A 17,559-nucleotide genomic window follows, 5' to 3' on the forward strand; every position below is an offset into this window, starting at 1 on the left:
TCCTTGATGTTGGGGGCGTCTTTTCGATCTGGGGGGGTGTCTCTTCAATCTGGGGGGGTCTCCCCTCTTTTGGGGGGCCCCCTCCTGATGTCCCCCCCCCCCGCAGCCTCGTTGTCCCCCAGACCGCGCCGAGGACGCCGACCCCCCCATGGACACGTCCAGCCTGGCCCCCTGCGCCCTCGAGGGGGGGGGCCGCCCCGCGCCCCCCCCGCCCCCCAAAACCCCCCCCGGCACCCCCCAGGCGGCCCCCCCGGCGCCCCCCGACGCCGCCTCCACACCTGGGGACAGGTGAGGAGAGGGGGGGCCCCCTCACACCCCCCCCCAATCCCTCCTGTGTCCCCCATTTTCTCTGTGTCCCCCATTTTCTATGTGTCCCCCCCCATTTTCTCTGTGTCCCCCCATTTTCTATGTGTGTCCCCTATTTTCTGTGTCCCCCCCCATATTCTTTGTGTCCCCCCATATTCTCTCTGTCCCCCCCATTTTCTCTGTCCCCCCCCATATTCTTTGTCCCCCCATTTTCTCTGCATCCCCCCCAATTTCTCTGTCCCCTCATTTTCTCTGTCCCCCTCATTTTCTCTGTCTCCCCCATATTCTTTGTGTCCCCCCAATTTCTCTGTCCCCCCATTTTCTCTCTGTCCCCCATTTTCTCTCTGTCCCCCCCATTTTCTCTGTCCCCCCCCATTTTCTTTGCGTCCCCCCCAATTTCTCTGTGTCCCCCCATATTCTCTGTGTCCCCCATATTCTCTGTCTCCCTGTTTTCTCTGCACCCCCCCATTTTCTGTGTCCCCCCAATTTCTCTGTGTCCCCCCATGTTCTCTGTGTCCCCCCATGTTCTCTGTGTCCCCCCATATTCTCTGTCCCCCCCATATTCTCTGTGTCCCCCCCATTTTCTCTGCATCCCCCCCATATTCTCTGTCCCCCCCATATTCTCTGTCCCCCCCATTTTCTCTGCATCCCCCCCATTTTCTCTGTGTCCCCCCCATTTTCTATGTGTGTCCCCCATTTTTTCTGTGTCCCCCCCATTTTCTCTGTCCCCCCATTTTCTCTCTGTCCCCCCCATATTCTCTGCATCCCCCCCATATTCTCTGTGTCCCTCCCATTTTCTCTGCGTCCCCCAATATTCTCTCTGTCCCCCCATTTTCTCTCTGTCCCCCCATATTCTCTGCATCCCCCCAATTTCTCTGTGTCCCCCCCCAATTTCTCTGTGTCCCCCCCATTTTCTCTGTGTCCCCCCCATATTCTTTGTCCCCCCCCATATTCTTTGTCCCCCCCATTTTCTCTGCGTCCCCCCCATATTCTCTGTGTCCCCCCCATATTCTTTGTGTCCCCCATATTCTCTGTGTCCCCCCATTTTCTCTGTGTCCCCCCATATTCTCTGTGTCCCCCCCATTTTCTCTGTCCCCCATTTTCTCTGCGTCCCCCCATATTCTCTGTCCCCCCCATTTTCTCTCTGTCCCCCCCATTTTCTCTGCATCCCCCCATATTCTCTGTCCCCCCTATTTTCTCTGCATCCCCCCAATTTCTCTGTCCCCCCCATATTCTCTGCATCCCCCCCATATTCTCTGTGTCCCCCCATTTTCTCTGCATCCCCCCCCATATTCTCTGTCCCCCCCATATTCTCTGTCCCCCATTTTCTCTGTCCCCCCATATTCTCTCTGTCCCCCCATTTTCTCTGCATCCCCCCCATGTTCTCTGTGTCCCCCCCTATTTTCTCTGCATCCCCCCCATATTCTCTGCGTCCCCCCATATTCTCTGTGTCCCCCCCATATTCTTTGTGTCCCCCCCATATTCTCTGCATCCCCCCAATTTCTCTGTCCCCCCCATATTCTCTGCGTCCCCCCCATATTCTCTCTGTCCCCCCCATATTCTTTGTGTCCCCCCCATTTTCTCTGCATCCCCCAATTTCTCTGTCCCCCATTTTCTCTACATCCCCCCCATTTTCTCTGTGTCCCCCCATATTCTCTGTGTCCCCCCCATATTCTTTGTGTCCCCCATATTCTGTGTACCCCCATTTTCTCTGTGTCCCCCCATATTCTCTGTGTCCCCCCCATTTTCTCTGTCCCCCATTTTCTCTGCGTCCCCCCATATTCTCTGTCCCCCCCATTTTCTCTGTCCCCCCCATTTTCTCTGCATCCCCCCATATTCTCTGTCCCCCCCATATTCTGTCCCCCCCATTTTCTCTCTGTCCCCCCCATATTCTCTGTGTCCCCCCATATTCTCTGTCCCCCCCATATTCTCTCTGTCCCCCCCATATTCTCTGTGTCCCCCCATATTCTCTGTCCCCCCCATATTCTCTCTGTCCCCCCCATATTCTCTGTGTCCCCCCCATATTCTCTCTGTCCCCCCATATTCTCTGTCCCCCCCATATTCTCTCTGTCCCCCCCATTTTCTCTGTCCCCCCCCTCCTCACTGCCCCCCCCCCCCTGACATGTCCCCCCCCCCCCCCAGCTCTCCCCCAGCGCCCCCCCCGGAGGGTCCCTCGGGGGTGACGCGGGTGACGCGGGGACGGAGCCAGCGGGGGATCCTGGAGGAGCCGCTGCCCTCGACCAGCAGCGAGGGAGGACGACCCGCTCGCCGGTACCTGTCACCCCCCCTGCCACCTGGGGGGGGGCTCTGTGTCACCTGGGGTGTCCCTGTGTCACCTAGGGGGGGCCCTCATGTCACCTGGGGTGTCCCCGTGTCACCTAGGGGGGGTTTCCGTGTCATCTAGGGGGCTCTCATGTCACCTAGTGGTGTCCCGGTGTCCCCTAGGTGGGGCCTCGTGTCACCTGGGGTGTCCCTGTGTCACCTAGGGGGGGCCTGGTGTCACCTAGGGGGGCCTGGTGTCACCTGGGGTGTCCCCGTGTCACCTAGGGGGGGGCCTCGTGTCACCTAGAGGGGTCCTCGTGTCACCTGGGGTGTCCCCGTGTCACCTAGGGGGGGCCTCGTGTCACCTGGGGTGTCCCTGTGTCACCTAGAGGGGTCCTCGTGTCACCTGGGGTGTCCCCGTGTCACCTAGGGGGGGCCTGGTGTCACCTGGGGTGTCCCTGTGTCACCTAGAGGGGTCCTCGTGTCACCTGGGGTGTCCCTGTGTCACCTAGGGGGGGGCCTGGTGTCACCTGGGGTGTCCCTGTGTCACCTAGAGGGGGTTCCGTGTCATCTAGGGGGGCTCTCATGTCACCTAGTGGTGTCCCTGTGTCCCCCTAGGTGGGGCCTCGTGTCACCTGGGGTATCCCTGTGTCACCTAGAGGGGGGTCTCGTGTCACCTGGGGTGTCCCCCGTGTCACCTAGGTGGGGCCTGGTGTCACCTAGGGGGGGCCTCGTGTCACCTGGGGTGTCCCTGTTTCCCCTAGGTGGGGCCTGGTGTCACCTAGATGGGGCCTCGTGTCACCTGGGGTGTCCCTGTGTCACCTAGGTGGGGCCTGGTGTCACCTAGAGGGGGTTCCATGTCATCTAGGGGGCTCTCATGTCACCTAGTGGTGTCCCTGTGTCACCTGGTGTGTCCCTGTGTCACCTAGGTGGCACCTGGTGTCACCTAGGGGGTCCTCGTGTCACCTGGGGTGTCTCTGTGTCACCTAGAGGGAGCCTGGTGTCACCTGGGGTGTCCCCGTGTCACCTAGGGGGGGCCTGGTGTCACCTGGAGGGGGTTCCATGTCATCTAGGGGGCTCTCATGTCACCTAGTGGTGTCCCGGTGTCCCCTAGGTGGGGCCTCGTGTCACCTGGGGTGTCCCTGTGTCACCTAGAGGGGGCCTCGTGTCACCTGGGGTGTCCCCGTGTCACCTAGGTGGGGCCTCGTGTCACCTACAGGGGGTTCCGTGTCATCTAGGGGGCTCTCATGTCACCTAGTGGTGTCCCCGTGTCCCCTAGGTGGGGCCTCGTGTCACCTGGGGTGTCCCCGAGTCACCTAGGTGGGGCCTCGTGTCACCTGGGGTGTCCCTATGTCACCTAGGGGGGGCTGGTGTCACCTAGTGGCGTCCTTGTGTCACCTAGGGGGGGCCTGGTATCACCTAGAGGGGGCTTCGTGTCACCTGGGGTGTCCCTGTGTCACCTAGGGGGGGCTTGGTGTCACCTAGAGGGGGCTTCGTGTCACCTGGGGTGTCCCTGTGTCCCCTAGGTGGGGCCTGGTGTCACCTAGAGGAGGTTCCATGTCATCTAGGGGGGTCTCATGTCACCTAGTGGTGTCACCTAGGAGGGACTTTGTGTCACCTAGTGGTGTCCCTGTGTCACCTAGGAGGGGTCTCGTGTCACCCGGGGGGGTCCCTGTGTCCCCTAGGGCCTTCCCGGTGTCCCCAAGGTCCCCATGTCCCCCTTTTTCTCAGGGATCAGCCTCCCCGAGGGGGTGGACCCCTTGTTCCTGGGTCTCCATGTCCCCTAGGGCCTTCCCGGTGTCCCCCAACGTCCCCGTGTCCCCCCTTTTTCTCAGGGATCAGCCTCACGGAGGGGGTGGACCCCTCATTCCTGGGGTCCCCATGTTCCCTAGGGCCTTCCTGGTGTCCCCAAGGTCCCCGTGTCCCCCTTTTTCTCAGGGATCAGCCTCCCCGAGGGGGTGGACCCCTCGTTCCTGGGGTCCCCGTGTCACCTAGGGCCTTCCCGGTGTCCCCAACGTCCCCGTGTCCCCCCTTTCCTCTCAGGGATCAGCCTCCCCGAGGGGGTGGACCCCTCGTTCCTGGGCTCCCCATGTCCCCTAGGGCCTTCCCAGTGTCCCCAAGGTCCCCGTGTCCCCCTTTTTCTCAGGGATCAGCCCTCCCCCAGGGGGTGGACCCCTCATTCCTGGGGTCCCCATGTCCCTTGAGGGGGTTTCCTGATGTCCCCATGTCCCTGGGGGGGGTCCGCATGTCACCTAGGGCCTTCCCGGTGTCCCCAAGGTCCCCGTGTCCCCCCATTTCTCTCAGGGATCAGCCTCCCCGAGGGGGTGGACCCCTCGTTCCTGGGCTCCCCATGTCCCCTAGGGCCTTCCTGGTGTCCCCAAGGTCCCCGTGTCCCCCTTTTTCTCAGGGATCAGCCTCCCAATGGGGTGGACCCCTCGTTCCTGGGCTCCCCATGTCCCCTAGGGCCTTCCCGGTGTCCCCAAGGTCCCCATGTCCCCCTTTCCTCTCAGGGATCAGCCTCCCCGAGGGGGTGGACCCCTCGTTCCTGGCGGCGCTGCCCGAGGACATCCGGCGCGAGGTGCTGCAGAACCAGCTGGGGATCCGGCCCCCGGCGCGCGCCGCCCCCAGCCCCCAGCCCCCCAGCGCCCTGCCCAGCGCCACCGAGGTCAGCCCCGAGTTCCTCGCCGCCCTGCCCCCCGCCATCCAGGAGGAGGTGAGGGGGGTGGGAGGGGTTTATGGGGAGAGGGGGGGGCCTAGGGGGGAGATTGGGGGGCGCAGGCCTCGCCAGCCCTGAGTTACGCCCCCCCCGCCAGCCAGGAGGAGGTGAGGAGGGGGCTATAGGGGGGGTGGGAGGGGCTTATGGGGAGGGGGAGGGGCTTATGATGAAGGGGAGGGGCTTATGGGGAGGGGGAGGGGCTATTTGGGGAGGGGGAGGGGGCTATGGGGAGTCAGCCCCGAGTTCCTCATTAGCCAGGAGGAGGTGAGGAGGGGGCTATGGGGGGGTGGGAGGGGGTTATGGGGAGGGGGAGGGGCTTATGGTGGGGGGAGGGGGCTATGGGGAGGGGAGGGGGGCTATGAGGAGTCAGCCCACAGCCAGGAGGAGGTGAGGGGGGGGCTATGGGGGGGTGGGAGGGGCTTATGGGGAGGGGAGGGGCTTATGAGGAGGGGAGGGGCTATTTGGGGAGTGGGAGGGGCTATTGGGGGAGTGGGAGGGTCTATTTGGGGAGTGGGAGGGGCTATTGGGGAGCAGGAGGGGCTATTGGGGGAGTGGGAGGGGCTATTTGGGGAGGGGGAGGGGGTATTTGGGGAGGGGGAGGGGGTATTTGGGGAGGGGGTATTTGGGGAGGGGGAGGGGCTTACTAGGGAGGGGGAGGGGCTTATTAGGGAGGGGGAGGGGCTATTTAGGGAGGGGGAGGGGCTATTGGGGAGGGGGAGGGGCTATTGGGGGAGTGGGGGGCTATTGGAGGAGGGGGAGGGGCTATTGGAGGAGGGGGAGGGGCTATGGGGAGGGGTAGGGGCTATGGGGAGGGGCTATTGGGGGAGGGGAGGGGCTATTGGGGGAGGGGGAGGGGCTATTTGGGGGAGTGGGGGGCTATTGGAGGAGGGGGAGGGGCTATTGGAGGAGGGGGGCTATGGGGAGGGGGAGGGGCTATTGGGGGAGTGGGAGGGGCTATTGGGGAGGGGGAGGGGCTATTGGGGGGCTTTTGGGGAGGGGGAGGGGTATTTGGGGAGGGGGAGGGGGTATTTGGGGCTATTGGGGGAGGGGGAGGGGCTATGGGGAGGGGGAGTGGCTTATGCGTGGTTAACCCCTTCCTTCCCGGAGCCCTTTGAGGGATGGATTAACCCCTTCCCCCCCCGGAGCCCTCGCAGAGGTGGTTTAACCCCTTCCCCCCCGGAGCCCGTTGAGGCCCTGGGAAGGTGACGCTGTCCCCTCTGTCCCCGTCCCTTGTCCCCAGGTGCTGGCGCAGCAGCGCGCGGAGCAGCAGCGCCGGGAGCTGGCGCAGGCCACGAGCTCGGACGCCCCCATGGACCCGGTGACCTTCATCCAGACGCTGCCCTCGGAGCTGCGGCGCTCGGTGCTGGAGGACATGGAGGACAGCGTCCTGGCCGTCATGCCCCCCGACATCGCCGCCGAGGCCCAGGCCCTGCGGCGCGAGCAGGAGGCCCGGCAGCGCCAGCTCATGCACGAGCGCCTCTTCGGCCACTCCAGCACCTCCGCCCTCTCCGCCATCCTGCGCAGCCCCGGTGAGCCCGGAAACCTCCTCCTGAGCCCGAGAATCCGCCCTCGGCTCCTCCAAATCCTCTTCGGACTCCTCACAGTCCCCTCCTGACGCCCTAAAATCTTCCTCTGACTCCTCAAAATCCGCTCGTAATCCAGAAAATCCTCTCTTGACTCCCCAAAATCCTCTCTGACTCCTCAAAATCCGCTCGTAATCCAGAAAATCCTCTCTTGACTCCTCAACATCCTCTCTCGACTCCTCGAAATCCTCTTCTGACTCCTCAAAATCCTCTTCTGACTCCTCGAAATCCGCTTTTCATCCATAAAATTCTCTCTTGACTCCCCAAAATCCTCTCTTGCCTCCTCAAAATCCTCTCTTGACTCCCCAAAATCCTCTCTCGACTCCCCAAAATCCTCTCGTAATCCAGAAAATCCTCTCTGGACTCCTCAACATCCTCTCTGGACTCCTCGAAATCCTCTCTCGACTCCTCGAAATCCTCTCTCGACTCCTCGAAATCCTCTTCTGACTCCTCAAAATCTGCTTTTCATCCATAAAATCCTCTCTTGACTCCCCAGAATCCTCTCTTGACTCCTCAAAATCCTCTTCTGACTCCTCAAAATCCTTTTCTGACTCCTCAAAATCCGCTCTTAATCCATAAAATCCTCTCTTGACTCCCCAAAATCCTCTCTCGACTCCTCGAAATCCTCTTCTGACTCCTCAAAATCTGCTTTTCATCCATAAAATCCTCTCTTGACTCCCCAAAATCCTCTCTTGACTCCTCAAAATCCTCTTCTGACTCCTCAAAATCCGCTTTTCATCCATAAAATCCTCTCTTGACTCCCCAAAATCCTCTCTTGACTCCCCAAAATCCTCTCTTGACTTCCCAAAATCCTCTCTGACTCCTCAAAATCCTCTCTGACTCCTCAAAATCCGCTCGTAATCCATAAAATCCTCTCTTGACTCCTCAACATCCTCTCTCGACTCCTCGAAATCCTCTTCTGACTCCTCGAAATCCGCTTTTCATCCATAAAATCCTCTCTTGACTCCTCAACATCCTCTCTCGACTCCTCGAAATCCTCTTCTGACTCCTCAAAATCTGCTTTTCATCCATAAAATCCTCTCTTGACTCCCCAAAATCCTCTCTTGACTCCTCAAAATCTTCTCTTGACTCCCCAAAATCCTCTCTCGACTCCTCAAAATCCTCTTCTGACTCCTCAAAATCTGCTCTTCATCTATAAAATCCTCTCTCGACTCCTCAAAATCCTCTTCTGACTCCTCAAAATCTGCTTTTCATCCACAAAATCCTCTCTTGACGCCCCAAAATCCTCTCTTGACTCCTCAAAATCCTCTCTTTGACTCCCCAAAATCCTCTCTGACTCCTTAAAATCCTCTCGTAATCCAGAAAATCCTCTCTTAACTCCTCAACATCCTCTCTCGACTCCTCGAAATCCTCTTCTGACTCCTCGAAATCCTCTTCTGACTCCTTGAAATCCGCTTTTCATCCATAAAATCCTCTCTTGACTCCCCAAAATCCTCTCTTGACTCCCCAAAAACCTCTTCTGACTCCTCGAAATCCACTCTTAATCCAGAAAATCCTCTCTTGACTCCTCAAAATTCTCTCTTGACTCCCCCAAATCCTCTCTTGACTCCCCAAAATCTTCTCCTGACCCCTCAAAATCCTCTTTTCATTTCTCCTAGCCCCTTCTGAGCCTCCAAAACCCCCTTCTGACTCCTTCTATCCCGTCCTGATTCCCTAAAATCCCCTCCTGATCCCTAAAATCCTCTCTCGACTCCTCGAAATCCTCTTCTTACTCCTCAAAATCTGCTCCTGAAGCCTCAAAATCTTCTTCTGACTCCTCAAAATCCGCTCTTAATCCAGAAAATCCTCCCTTGACTCCCCAAAATCCATTCCTAACCCCCCAAATCCTCTCCCAGCCCCCCCAAATCCCCTCTTAACCCCCGCAAATATCCTTCCAGCTCCCCAAATCCCCTCCCAGCCCCCTCAAATCCCCTCCTAACCCCCCAAATCCCCCTTAACCCCCCCAAATCCCCTCTTAACCCCCCCAAATCCCCTCTTAACCCCCCCAGATCCCCTCTTAACACCCCCAAATCCCCTCTTAACCCCCCCAAATATCCTTCCAGCTCCCCAAATCCCCTCCCAGCCCCCTCAAATCCCCTCCTAACCCCCCAAATCCCCCTTAACCCCCCCAAATCCCCTCTTAACCCCCCCAAATCCCCTCTTAACCCCCCCAGATCCCCTCTTAACACCCCCAAATCCCCTCTTAACCCCCCCAAATATCCTTCCAGCTCCCCAAATCCCCTCCCAGCACCCTCAAATCCCCTTCTAACCCCCCAAATCCCCCTTAACCCCCCCAAATCCCCTCTTAACCCCCCCAGATCCCCTCTTAACCCCCCCAGATCCCCTCTTAACACCCCCAAATCCCCTCTTAATGCCCCCAGGTGCCCTCCCAGCCCCCCAAATCCCCTCTTAACCCCCCCAAATCCCTTCCCAGCCCCCCAAATCCCCTCCTAACCCCCCAAATCCCCTCTTAACCCCCCCAAATCCCCTCCCAGCCCCCCAAATCCCTTCTTAACCGCCCCAAATCCCCTCTTAACTCCCCCAAATCCCCTCTTAACACCCCCAAATCCCCCCCAGTCCCCCCAAATCCCCTCCTAACCCCCCAAATCCCCTCTTAACCCCCCCAGATCCCCTCTCAGCCCCCCCAAATCCCCTCCTAACCCCCCAAATCCCCTCTTAACCCCCCCAGATCCCCTCTCAGCCCCCTCAAATCCCCTCCTAACCCCCCAAATCCCCTCTTAACCCCCCAAATCCCCTCCTAACCCCCCCAAAATCCCCTCCTGACCCCCCAAATCCCCTCCTGACCCCCCTTTGTTCTGGCTGCCCCTCTCCCCGCAGCCTTCACCAGCCGGCTGAGCGGGAACCGCGGCGTTCAGTACACGCGCCTGGCCGTGCAGCGCGGAGGCACCTTCCACATGGGGGGCAGCAGCAGCCACAGCAGGTACCCTCAGAACCCCAAAACCACAAAATCCTTAACTTTTAGCCTCGGTTTGAAGCTAATTTTCGCTTCCGGGCCTCGTTTTTAAGCTAATTGCTGCTTCTGGGCCTCATTTTTAAGCTAGTTTTCACTCCCGGGCCTCATTTTAAAGCTGATTTCTGCTTCCAGGCCTCATTTTTAAGCTAATTTCCACTTCCAGGCCTCATTTTTAAGGTCATTTCCGCTTCTGGGCATCGATTTTAAGCTGATTTCTGCTTCCGGGCCTTGTTTTTAAGCTAATTTCCACTTCCAGGCCTCGATTTGAAGCTAATTTTTGCTCCCGGGCCTCGTTTTTAAGCTAATTTCCGCTTCCAGGCCTTGTTTTTAATCTAATTTCCGCTTCCAGGCCTTGTTTTTAAGCTAATTTCCGCTTCCAGGCCTCATTTTTAAGCTAATTTCTGCTTCCAGGCCTCGTTTTTAAGCTAATTTCCGCTTCCAGGCATCTATTTTAAGCTAATTTCCACTTCCAGGCCTAGTTTTTAACCCAATTTCTGCTGCCAGGCCTCGTTTTTAAGCTAATTTTCTCTTCTAGGTCTCGATTTTAAGCTAATTTCTGCTTCTGGGCCTGGTTTTTAAGCTGATTTCCGCTTCCAGGCCTAGATTTTAAGCTAATTTCAGTTTCTGGGCCTTGTTTTTAAGCTAATTTCCGCTTCCAAGCCTTGATTTTAAGTTAATTTCCCCTTCCGGGCCTCGGGTTTAAGCTTATTTCCACTTCCAGGCCTCGATTTGAAGCTAATTTTTGCTCCCGGGCCTCGTTTTTAAGCTAATTTCCGCTTCCAGGCCTTGTTTTTAAGCTAATTTCCGCCTCTGGGCCTCGATTTTAAGCTAACTTTCTCTTCCGGGCCTTGTTTTTAAGCTAATTTCTGCTTCTGGGCCTCGTTTTTAAGCTAATTTCTGCTTCCAGGCCTCGTTTTTAAGCTAATTTCCACTTCCAGGCCTTGTTTTAAAGCTGATTTCCGCTTCAGGGTCTCTTTTTAAAGCTGATTTCTGCTTCCAGGCCTCGTTTTTAAGCTAATTTCCGCTTCTGGGCATCGATTTTAAGCTAATTTTCGCTTCCAGGCCTCGTTTTTAAGCTAATTTCCGCTTCTGGGCATCGATTTTAAGCTAATTTTCGCTTCCAGGCCTCGTTTTTAAGCTAATTTCCGCTTCCAGGCCTCATTTTTAAGCTAATTTTCACTTCCAGGCCTCGTTTTTAAGCTAATTTCCGCTTCCAGGCCTCAATTTTAAGCTGATTTCTGCTTTTGGGCCTTGTTTTTAAGCTAATTTCCGCTTCCAGGCCTCAATTTTAAACTGATTTCTGCTTTTGGGCTTTGTATTTAAGCTAATTTCTGCTTCCAGGCCTTGTTTTTAAGCTAATTTCTGCTTCTGGGCCTCATTTTTAAGCTAATTTCCACTTCTGGGCATTGATTTTAAGCTAATTTTTGCTTCTGGGCCTCGTTTTTAAGCTAATTTCTGCTTCCAGGCCTCATTTTTAAGCTAATTGCTGCTTCCAGGTCTCTTTTTAAAGTTGATTTCCGCTTCTGGGTCTCTTTTTAAAGCTAATTTCCGCTTCCAAGCCTCATTTTTAAGCTAATTTCCACTTCTGGGCCTCATTTTTTAGCTGATTTTCGCTTGCGGGCCTCGTTTTTAAGCTAATTTTTGCTTCCAGGCCTCGATTTTAAGCTAATTTCCACTTCCGGGCCTAGTTTTTAACCCAATATCTGCTTCCAGGTCTTGTTTTTAAGCTAATTTCTGCTTCCGGGCCTCGTTTTTAAGCTAATTTCCACTTCCAGGCCTCAATTTGAAGCAAATTTTTGCTCCCAGGCCTCGATTTTAAGCTAATTTCCGCTTCCGGGCCTCGATTTTAAGCTGATTTCCACTTCCAGGCCTCGTTTTTAACCCGATTTCTGCTTCCAGGCCGTCGGGCAGCAGCGTGGACAGCCTCTTACGCCTCCGCGGCCGCTTGTTGTTGGACCACGAAGCCCTTTCGTGCCTCCTGGTGCTGCTCTTCGTGGACGAACCCAAACTGAACACGAGCCGGCTGCACCGCGTCCTGCGGAACCTCTGCTACCACGCTCCCACGCGCGGCTGGGTCGTCCGCAGCCTCCTCTCCATCCTCCAGCGGAGCAGCGAGAGCGAGTTGTGCCTGGAGGCTCCTCGCGGGGCGCCGGGAAGCGAGGAAAGGCCTCGGCGGGCGAGCGGAAGAGCCGCCAACGCTTCCTCCTCGGCCTCCGGGGAGACGAGGGGGTTGGATTTATTACATCGAGTGGAAGCTCGGAGTTCCGGGCAACTTTCCTGGCTTTCCGTGTCCATGGACGCCGCCCTGGGGTGTCGGACCAACATCTTCCAGATCCAACGCGTCCCGGGACGCAAACACACGGAGAAACACGGAGCTGCCGCCGGCTCCGCCGTTCACATCCACCCCCAGGCCGCCCCCGTCGTCTGCCGACACGTCCTGGACACCCTCATCCAGCTGGCCAAGGTCTTGGGGGGCCTCCCAGAGGGTTGGGGATCGATCCGAGGAGGTTGGGGGGCTCCTGAGAGGAATTTGGGGTCGATCCAAGGAGTTTGGGGGGCTCCTGAGAGGAATTTGGGGTCGATCCGAGAAGTTTGGGGGGCTCCTGAGAGGAATTTGGGGTCGATCCGAGAAGTTTGGGGGGCTCCTGAGAGGAATTTGGGGTCGATCCAAGGAGTTTTGGGGCCTCCTGAGAGGAATTTGGTGTCGATCCGAGGAGTTTGGGGGGCTCCTGAGAGGAATTTGGGGTCGATCCGAGGAGTTTTGGGGCCTCCTGAGAGGAATTTGGGGTCGATCCGAGGAGTTTGGGGGGCTCCTGAGAGGAATTTGGGGTCAATCCGAGGAGTTTGGGGGGCTCCTGAGAGGAATTTGGGGTCGATCCGAGGAGTTTTGGGGCCTCCTGAGAGGAATTTGGGGTCGATCCGAGGAGGTTGGGGGGCTCCTGAGAGGAATTTGGGGTCGATCCGAGGAGGTTGGGGGGCTCCTGAGAGGAATTTGGGGTCGATCCGAGGAGGTTGGGGGGCTCCTGAGAGGAATTTGGGGTCGATCCGAGGAGTTTTGGGGCCTCCTGAGAGGAATTTGGGGTCGATCCGAGGAGGTTGGGGGGCTCCTGAGAGGAATTTGGGGTCGATCCGAGGAGGTTGGGGGGCTCCTGAGAGGAATTTGGGGTCGATCCGAGGAGTTTTGGGGCCTCCTGAGAGGAATTTGGGGTCGATCCGAGGAGGTTGGGGGGCTCCTGAGAGGAATTTGGGGTCGATCCGAGGAGGTTGGGGGGCTCCTGAGAGGAATTTGGGGTCGATCCGAGGAGTTTGGGGGGCTCCTGAGAGGAATTTGGGGTCGATCCGAGGAGTTTGGGGGGCTCCTGAGAGGAATTTGGGGTCGATCCGAGGAGTTTTGGGGCCTCCTGAGAGGAATTTGAGGTCGATCCGAGGAGTTTGGGGGGCTCCTGAGAGGAATTTGGGGTCGATCCGAGGAGTTTGGGGGGCTCCTGAGAGGAATTTGGGGGGGATGAAGCAGTTTGGGGGCTCCTGAGGGGGATTTGGGGGGATGGAGCAGTTTGGGGGTTCCTGAGGGGGGATTTGGGGTTGATCAGAGGGGTGTTGGGGCCTCCTGAGGGGGATTTTGGGGGGATGGAGCAGTTTGGGGGCTCCTGAGGGGGATTTTGGGGGGATGGAGCAGTTTGGGGGCTCCTGAGGGGGGATTTGGGGTTGATGAGAGGAGTTTTGGGGTCTCCTGAGGGGGATTTGGGGGGGATGGAGCAGTTTGGGGGCTCCTGAGGGGGGATTTGGGGTCGATCCGAGGAGTTTTGGGGCCTCCTGAGGGGGATTTGGGGGGGATGGAGCAGTTTGGGGGCTCCTGAGGGGGGATTTGGGGTCGATCAGAGGAGTTTTGGGGCCTCCTGAGGGGGATTTTGGGGGGATCGGGCAGTTTGGGGGCTCCTGAGGGGGGATTTGGGGGATCCGAGGAGTTTTGGGGTCTCCTGAGGGGGATTTTGGGGGGATGGAGCAGTTTGGGGGCTCCTGAGGGGGGATTTGGGGTTGATGAGAGGAGTTTTGGGGCCTCCTGAGGGGGGATTTGGGGGGATGGAGCAGTTTGGGGGGTCCTGAGGGGGGATTTGGGGTCGATCCGAGGAGTTTTGGGGTCTCCTGAGGGGGATTTTGGGGGGATCGGGCAGTTTGGGGGCTCCTGAGGGGGGATTTGGGGTTGATAGAGGAGATTTGGGGCCTCCTGAGGGGGATATGGGGGGGATGGAGCAGTTTGGGGGCTCCTGAGGGGGGATTTGGGGGGATCAGGCAGTTTCGGGGCTCCTGAGGGGGGATTTGGGGTTGATGAGAGGAGTTTTGGGGTCTCCTGAGGGGGATTTTGGGGGGATGGAGCAGTTTGGGGGCTCCTGAGGGGGGATTTGGGGTCGATCCGAGGAGTTTTGGGGCCTCCTGAGGGGGATTTTGGGGGGATGGAGCAGTTTGGGGGCTCCTGAGGGGGGATTTGGGGTCGATCCGAGGAGTTTTGGGGCCTCCTGAGGGGGATTTTGGGGGGATGGAGCAGTTTGGGGGGTCCTGAGGGGGGATTTGGGGTCGATCCGAGGAGTTTTGGGGCCTCCTGAGGGGGATTTGGGGGGGATGGAGCAGTTTGGGGGCTCCTGAGGGGGGATTTGGGGTCGATCCGAGGAGTTTTGGGGCCTCCTGAGGGGGATTTTGGGGGGATGGAGCAGTTTGGGGGCTCCTGAGGGGGGATTTGGGGTCGATCCGAGGAGTTTTGGGGCCTCCTGAGGGGGATTTTGGGGGGATGGAGCAGTTTGGGGGGTCCTGAGGGGGGATTTGGGGTCGATCCGAGGAGTTTTGGGGCCTCCTGAGGGGGATTTGGGGGGATGGAGCAGTTTGGGGGGTCCTGAGGGGGGATTTGGGGTCGATCCGAGGAGTTTTGGGGCCTCCTGAGGGGGATTTTGGGGGGATGGAGCAGTTTGGGGGCTCCTGAGGGGGGATTTGGGGTCGATCCGAGGAGTTTTGGGGCCTCCTGAGGGGGATTTTGGGGGGATGGAGCAGTTTGGGGGGTCCTGAGGGGGGATTTGGGGTCGATCCGAGGAGTTTTGGGGCCTCCTGAGGGGGATTTGGGGGAATCGGGCAGTTTGGGGGCTCCTGAGGGGGGATTTGGGGTTGATGAGAGGAGTTTTGGGGACCCTTGAGGGGGATTTGGGGGGATGGAGCAGTTTGGGGGCTCCTGAGGGGGGATTTGGGGTCGATCCGAGGAGTTTTGGGGCCTCCTGAGGGGGATTTTGGGGGGATGGAGCAGTTTGGGGGCTCCTGAGGGGGGTTTGGGGGTCGATCAGAGGGATTTTGGGGACCCCTGAGGGGGATTTTGGGGAGATGGAGCAGTTTGGGGGCTCCTGAGGGGGGATTTGGGGTCAATCCGAGGAGTTTTGGGGCCTCCTGAGGGGGATTTTGGGGGGATGGAGCAGTTTGGGGGCTCCTGAGGGGGGATTTGGGGTCGATCCGAGGAGTTTTGGGGTCTCCTGAGGGGGATTTGGGGGGATGGAGCAGTTTGGGGGCTCCTGAGGGGGGATTTGGGGTTGATGAGAGGAGTTTTGGGGCCTCCTGAGGGGGATTTTGGGGGGATGGAGCAGTTTGGGGGCTCCTGAGGGGGATTTTGGGGGGATGGAGCAGTTTGGGGGCTCCCGAGGGGGCATTTGGGGTCGATCAGAGGAGTTTTGGGGCCTCCTGAGGGGGATTTGCGGGAATGGAGCAGTTTGGGGGCTCCTGAGGGGGGATTTGGGGTCGATCTGAGGAGTTTTGGGGCCTCCTGAGGGGGATTTTGGGGGGATGGAGCAGTTTGGGGGCTCCTGAGGGGGGATTTGGGGTTGATAGAGGAGTTTTGGGGCCTCCTGAGGGGGATTTGGGGGGGATGGAGCAGTTTGGGGGCTCCTGAGGGGGGATTTGGGGTCGATCAGAGGAGTTTTGGGGTCTCCTGAGGGGGATTTTGGGGGGATGGAGCAGTTTGGGGGCTCCTGAGGGGGGATTTGGGGTCAATCCGAGGAGTTTTGGGGCCTCCTGAGGGGGATTTTGGGGGGATGGAGCAGTTTGGGGGCTCCTGAGGGGGGTTTGGGGGTCGATCAGAGGAGTTTTGGGGCCTCCTGAGGGGGATTTGGGGGGATGGAGCAGTTTGGGGGCTCCTGAGGGGGGATTTGGGGTCAATCCGAGGAGTTTTGGGGCCTCCTGAGGGGGATTTTGGGGGGATGGAGCAGTTTGGGGGCTCCTGAGGGGGGTTTGGGGGTCGATCAGAGGAGTTTTGGGGCCTCCTGAGGGGGATTTGGGGGGATGGAGCAGTTTGGGGGCTCCTGAGGGGGGATTTGGGGTTGATCGAGATGCTCGGGGACCTCCTGGGGTGGATTTTTTGGGATTGAGCCGTTTAGGCCGCTCCTGAGGGCAATTTGAGGGGCGCGTGAGGGTTTTGGGGGTGCGTTCAGTGCCTCTTTCGGGGTGGGGGGGGGTTGGGTGTCTCCCCCATTTTGTTTTTAACCCCGTTTCCCTCCTTTTTAACCCGTTTTTTCCCATTTTTTCCCGTTTTTTCCAGGTCTTTCCCAGCCACTTCACCCAGCAGCGCGGGCGCGACCCCACGGCCGAGCCCGAGCGTGAGCGCGGCCCCCCGAAATCCGCTGGGAGCCCCTGTCCCCCCCCCCCAAACCCCCCCTGCTCCTCCTCCTCCTCCTCCCCCTCCTCCTCCTCCACCACCTCCTCCACCTCCACCTCCTCCTCCTCCTCCTTCCTCCGCTCCTCCTCCTCCTCCTCCATCGCAATCGTCCTCCTCCTCCTCCTCCTCGCTCTCCACGGATTTCTGGGACCTCCTGGTGAAACTGGACAACATGAACGTGAGCCGGAAGGGGAAGAGCTCGGCCAAAGCCGGAGCCGGAGCCGGAGGCCCCGAGCCGGAGGCCTCGGCGCTGGGTTTGGAGGCGTCTCCGCTGGGGCAGCTGATGAACATGCTGTCGCACGGCGTCATCCGCCGCAGCGCCCTCCTCACCGAGAAGCTCCTGCGCCTCCTCTCCCTCATCTCCATCGCCCTGCCCGAGGGCGGAAAAGCCACCGAGAACGCCGCCGGAGCCGGGGCCGGAGCCGGAGCGGGAGCCGGGGCGGGAGCAGCAACGGGAGCGGCGAGCGGAGCGGCGCCTGCCAGCCCCCCCCCCAGCCAGGGGAATAACGGAGCGGGAGGTGGGAGAGGGACACGGATGGGATGGGGGTGGGATTGGGATGAGGAGGGATTGGGATTGGGGTGAGGAGGGGATGGGATTGGGGTGAGGAGGGATTGGGATTGGGGATGGGATTAGGGATGAGGAGGGGATGGGATTGGGGATGAGGAGGGATTGGGATTGGGATGAGGAGGGGATGGGATTGGGATGAGGAGAGGATGGGATTGGGATGAGGAGGGGATGGGATTAGGGATTAGGAGAGGATGGGATTGGGGATGAGGAGGGGATGGGATTGGGGATGAGGAGGGATTGGGATTGGGGATGAGGAGGGATTGGGATTGGGGATGAGGAGGGGATGGGATTGGGGATGAGGAGGGGATGGGATTGGGGATGAGGAGAGGATGGGATTGGGGTGAGGAGGGGATGAGGGTTGGGATTGGGGATGAGGAGAGGATGGGATTGGGGTTGGGATCAGGGATGGGATTGGGATGAAGTGGGGATGGGATTGGGGATGAGAAGGGTTGGGATTGGGGATGGGAT

General features: G+C 58.7%; 1 protein-coding gene across 1 annotated transcript in view; it reads left to right on the plus strand.

The window, feature by feature from the left end:
* Positions 1-106: 106 nt before the first annotated feature.
* Positions 107-17,559, plus strand: part of LOC138735061 (E3 ubiquitin-protein ligase HUWE1-like) — a gene marked incomplete at its 5' end in the record, with an annotated part of 49,141 nt that continues 31,688 nt past the window's right edge. Inside the window, 9 exon segments of the mRNA XM_069882927.1 lie at positions 107-288; positions 2,449-2,557; positions 2,559-2,577; positions 5,079-5,281; positions 6,525-6,813; positions 9,706-9,808; positions 11,741-12,305; positions 16,407-16,503; positions 16,631-17,041. Of these exon segments, the coding sequence (XP_069739028.1) occupies positions 107-288; positions 2,449-2,557; positions 2,559-2,577; positions 5,079-5,281; positions 6,525-6,813; positions 9,706-9,808; positions 11,741-12,305; positions 16,407-16,503; positions 16,631-17,041 (1,978 nt within the window).

This window comes from Phaenicophaeus curvirostris, unplaced genomic scaffold (genome assembly GCF_032191515.1).
Source record: "Phaenicophaeus curvirostris isolate KB17595 unplaced genomic scaffold, BPBGC_Pcur_1.0 scaffold_405, whole genome shotgun sequence".
Classification (NCBI taxonomy): domain Eukaryota; kingdom Metazoa; phylum Chordata; class Aves; order Cuculiformes; family Cuculidae; genus Phaenicophaeus; species Phaenicophaeus curvirostris.